Source organism: Myotis lucifugus, unplaced genomic scaffold (genome assembly GCF_000147115.1).
Source record: "Myotis lucifugus unplaced genomic scaffold, Myoluc2.0 scaffold_178, whole genome shotgun sequence".
Taxonomy (NCBI): Eukaryota; Metazoa; Chordata; class Mammalia; order Chiroptera; family Vespertilionidae; genus Myotis; species Myotis lucifugus.
In genome coordinates, this window is record NW_005871226.1 from 504245 (window position 1) to 509421 (window position 5177).

General features: G+C 49.6%; 1 protein-coding gene across 8 annotated transcripts in view; it reads left to right on the plus strand.

Moving 5' to 3' along the window:
* The window catches only part of PTPRA (protein tyrosine phosphatase, receptor type A), a 128725-nt gene extending 125572 nt beyond the window's left edge, over window positions 1-3153 (plus strand). For 5 of the 8 annotated variants that reach the window (XM_006096392.3, XM_023760314.1, XM_023760315.1 and 2 more), the window contains 2 exons: window positions 1789-1924; window positions 2534-2830. In XM_006096392.3, the coding sequence (XP_006096454.1) occupies window positions 1789-1924; window positions 2534-2608 (211 nt within the window). In that variant the 3' untranslated portion in view covers window positions 2609-2830. Of the gene's footprint in view, window positions 1-1788; window positions 1925-2533 lie in introns of all 8 variants that reach the window. The other 3 variants (XM_006096393.3, XM_006096389.3, XM_006096394.3) reach the window with 1 other exon arrangement.
* Window positions 3154-5177: the final 2024 nt, after the last annotated feature.

Genomic DNA, 5177 nt, shown 5'->3' on the forward strand with positions numbered 1-5177 from the left:
TCTCCTCCCTTTCTCTCTTGATTCCATTCCAATTACAAAAACAAACACACACTCACACTCCATTGTAGCTGCCCTGGGAGGAGGCACCTGTGACCTTTCCCAGTTCACAGTCTCATTATCCTTCACCTTCATCAATATTGGACAGTTGATCGCTCACGTCTCTATGGAATGCTTTCAGCATAGCTTCTCTCCTGCAGCCCTCCTGTTCAGTTTTTGTTGTCATCAGCTGTTTCTTCTCTGTCACCTTTGCCCATTCCTCTCCATCTGTGGTCTGGGGCCTAGTCCTTGGACGTCTTCTATGTCAACTAACAGTCACTCCCCTAGGTGAGCCCGTCTGAGTCTCCTGGCTTTGATACCAGCATCCAAATCTTCTCTTTTTTTTAATCCTCACTCAATATTTTTTCCATTGATTTTTAGACAGAGTGGAAGGAAGAGGGAGAGTCAAGGACACATCAATTGGTTGCCTCCCGAATGCCCCTGACCAGGGCGGGGAGCCTGCAACTGAGGTATGTGTCCTTGATTAGAACCAAACCTGGGATCCTTCAGTCCGCAGGCCAGCAATCTATCCCGAGCCAAACAGGCTAGGGCAGCACCCAAATCTTTATATATATATGCACACACACACACACACACACAAATACACACATATATATATGATTTCAGAGAGGAAGAGAAAGGGAGAGAGAGATAGAAACATCAATGATGAGAAAGAAATACCCCACACTGGGGATTGAGCCCGCAACCCAAGTACATGCCCTTCACCGGAATCAAACCCGGGACCCTTCAGTCCGCGGGCGGGCGCTCTATCCACTGAGCCAAACAGGCTAGGGCAGCACCCAAATCTTTATCACCAGTTCAACCTCTCCCCTAAACTTCATATTCATATATCTTAACCTCAACAGTTCCACTTGAGCATTTCAATTTAAAGGGTTTCAGTCAGAACTGATACTTCTTTCTAAGCTTACTGTTGCCATAACCTTCTCCAAATCAGTAAGTGGTATTTCAATCACCACTCGACTCAAGTGAGATGCCTTAAAGTCTTCCTGTTCTCCTCTTTTTTTCTCACATATGTTCATTGAATGCTCTACCTGCAAAATAATTTCAGAACCAAGTGTTCTCACTCCCTCCACCAGGACCTCTCTGTCCAAGCCACATCCCCTTTTCCCAGTAATTATACTGGCCTCACTGCTTTTCCTGTTTCCACCCTTTCCCCAGCTCTCCCCACCCTTCCTAGAACTCTTGTTTCTCGTTTTCCTTCCTATGCTGCATATCTTACCATCTGGGGATACTGCTACCCACCATAGTCCCTACCACACAGCAGGCACTCAGTAGGGTCTGGTGAGTGAATCAACTGGTAACATTAAACAGGGTGGACAGTGTCATGGCGAGAATTTGGATTCCTAGGATTTAGGAAGAAAATGAGAGGCGTGGAAAAGAATCAGCACACACATACCAGTGCAGAGTGGCAGGTGTGTCAGGGGAAAGAGAGGATGAGAACTCTGAGTGAGCAGCAGGTCAGGCAGTCCAGGCTTGTTTGTAGGTAGACACCAAAGGCTCAGTGCTGTCCCATAGGCTAGTCCCTCACCAGGCAAAGTAGGCGGTGCAGGGAGGGTAGCAGGGGTGCACCTGCCTCCCCAGAGCTGTGTGAGCAGGGGCTTATGTGGTGAGGAGCAGACGGGCCTCCTGCTCCACCCCCAGCACCAACCTCAGCCTTTATCCTCTCACTGCCACCTTCACTCACCTTGTCAGCTCAGAGGGTTGGTGTATTGTTTGTCTCCTCTATTACAGTGCGGGGGCAGGACGGACAGGGACCTTCTGTGCCCTAAGCACAGTCCTGGAACGGGTGAAAGCGGAGGGGATTCTGGATGTCTTCCAAACCGTCAAGAGCCTGCGGCTGCAGAGGCCACACATGGTCCAGACACTGGTATGCTGCCGCGTGTGTCCACACCACCTGTAGCCCTTCTTCGTCAGGGCAGCTCAGGGGGAGGCTCTTCCTAGTTGTCAGAGCCTATGTAATTGCAGACCCGTTCTTCCCTTCCCCAGGGTGCCCCAGACAGAACAAGCCTTGGGAGGCAGTGAAAGCAGATAGCCCTGTCACCAGTAACTCTCTTCCTGGTGCACCCCTGCCTGGCCTGGGCAGGGCACCCCATGGGCTTGTCACACTTCTCCATGAGTCCGGGGAAGGGAAGACTCAGGAGTGCCTCCTCTCTTCTGCTCAGGCTCCCTGTGAAGAGGTCTGGCTCCTGACAGTCTGACCAGTAACCACTGAGTATGGGGAAAGTAAATTTTAAGATATTTGGGAGTCAATGAGGTGCCTCGAGCCTGACCGTCATAGTGAGGTGTGGGCCACACAGCCATCTCCCCACCAGCTCTACCAACCCACACACACATCCGACCGCTTCTTCTCTGGTCGCCTCCATCTGTAGGAGATGAGCTGCCCTCACCCAGAAGGGGATGCTGTCAGAACTCGGGCAGGAACCGCGTGTATGTTCTCATCAGTAACCCTTGCTTTCCCCCTCCTTTCGCTCTCCAGGAACAGTACGAGTTCTGCTACAAGGTGGTGCAGGAATATATCGATGCATTCTCAGATTATGCCAACTTCAAGTAAGGTGATGAGACCGTGGACAGGAGCATTGCCTTTAATATTTTGTAATATTCTGTTTGTTAATATACCCAAAATTGTGTATATATCTTATAACTGTTTTAGAAATTGGTACATAGGCTTCTATTACTTATTAGGTGGAGATTTTATATGTAAATGTGATAGCACTGATATTCCTTTTTCCAATGTTTTATTGGGGAATTAAATAGTGTGATGTTTGGACTGATATTGTGAAATTCTCTGCCTGGAAGTTGGGCTGAATTGTTCTGTATTTTACACATCTTTTCCTAAAGAAGAAACACAAAACCCTTTCCAGGTAGCTTGGCATCAACTAAGAAAAAAGCACAAAGCTCTCAGAGCTCTTGAGGAAATTGGTTGTCCCAGGGCCCTGTCAGGCCGCTATTCCCTCCCTGCTCTGTAAGTAATCCCTCCCCTCCCCCTCTACGCAGCCTCTTCTCCCACCACCCACATCCATCATGGGAGTAAGGGGACCAGAGTGGTACCTCTGTCACCACACTAGGGATTATCAGGTAATAAAAGCTTTGCCTCCCTGAGGAAACGTCTCTCCCTTTGTCTGGGTGGGGCAGCCATACCAGAGCTGGGGCTCTCCTAGGCCACTCCTGACCCTGCTGGTACTCTTTTGTCTCAACTGGCCCCAAAGAGGCCAGTCCTCCTGACTCCTCCTTTCCAATAAGTGCAGCCCCTCCAGCGCTTGGCTACATGCCAAGGACCCGCCTTCCCTTCCCAGCCCATCTTTGGTGCAGTGGTCCCAGCCAGCCTGGCACTCTGGGAAGATAGCCGAGGGCATTGAGGAGAGAGGAAGTGGCTCGGGGCTAAGGCCAGTCTGACCTCTCTGGTGCTTTGTTACAAAACTACCTGGATTGTATCACTCCGCCCAGAATAAGTCTTTATTCTCACACTTACTGGGTAAATAGCTTCAATTTTCTTTCACATCTGTCCTCATATCCAGGACTTTTATGTGGAAGTGCCTCAGATTCTGGATGGTGGGAGTCTTAGATTCCAACTTGATTTTGAGCTGAATATTAGGCAATAGTGTTTAACTTTTGTGTCTCAAATAAGGTGGATGTTCATTTATTTCTCATGTAATTGTCTGCCCAGTCCAGAAGCCCAGTATCCTCCCATCTCGTGGTTCCAGTGTCCCTTAGGGTGTTATTCTTTTCTTCATGGTTGGAGCTGGATCACTGTCTTTTCCCATGGAGAACCAAAACAGGGGAAAGCAAGCAACTTCATTTTTAAGGACATGAAGCAAAATTTGCACTTTTCATTCTCATACATATCCCATTGGTTAAAACCTAGTCATAAGGCCACACCTAGCTACAGGGAGGCTGGGAAATGTAGTCTTTGGGAGCACAGCTGGGAGAGGGGGCCTGTCCACTGCCTCCTATCCTCACAAGCAGCTCATCATGGGAACAAGAGAATAAACTGTTTGTCATGGCTGTCAGTGCAGGACTGAGAGAGGCCTGCAGCCTGGCCTGGCCTGTAGGGCATTTCTTGAGGAGCAGGGCCAGGCCCTGAGCCTTCTCAGGCTCAGGACTGAGAGGTGACACCCTCACCTGGTCCATGAAGGCACACTTGAGATATCAGTGCTGCTGTGCTTCTTGGAGGAGGAGGGACTTGAACTGGACCCAAGGGATGCTGGATATTCAGATGAGTGAAAGGAGGAAAGGTCAGGTGGAGTCACATTAAAGAGGACCTCGGGATCCAAGCAAGCAAGGACACCGCGGCTCCAAGACGGGAGCCAAGTTTTGTACCACATTCAGGATGTCTGCAGGGACACAACAGACCACCTCTGGAAGCTTGCAGGAGGTGAGTATGTGTCAGTGGAGGCACTCAGTCCCTTCTGTACGAACTAAGGAACTCCACGGGGCAATAAACTCTGATTTCAGTAGTTTTAAAAGAAGCCTGGATAAATTAAGCAATGACAGAATCTGATGAATTTCTGATGAGAGGAGCCGTGTTTGGGGAAGAGACCCTGGCTCCTCGAACAAGCTACTTTTTGGTGTTTCTGTGTGATCAAGTCCAGGCAGATGGAGGAGGGCAGGCTTTGGGTCAGTAGGCTGTGCCGGAACGAGCAGAAGAGCCCTCTACATGCCCTCCACAGGCCCTGCCTCCCCTCCTCCCAGCAGGCTGCTCAACTGTTACCAGGGCTGGTACTGAGCAGCTGTACACTATTTTGGCTCGATGGTTTTCTGCTGGAGTCCATGCTGATATGACCAGTGGCTGGGACAATATTGTAAATATCACCTGGTTAACAGACGTCTTCAAGCAGGATTCACATGATTTCAAGAGACATAAACCCAACAGGAACTAGTCTGGGCTAAAAGGAAAGTGTATTGGGGCTCACACAGCATGATTATGTGGGAAGGGCAGGGGTGACTACTTCATTCAGTGCCCACCCGTCAGCCAGGATTTCTCAAAAGGGGAAGAGTGGTGTCCATTGCCCACCACACACCAAGAACTCTGGGGTCTGCCACACTCTCAGAGACCTCACTTCAACTAGTCAGCTCTCTCCTAGGTTTTCTGTTTCTTTCATCACTTCCCCCACCAAATCACT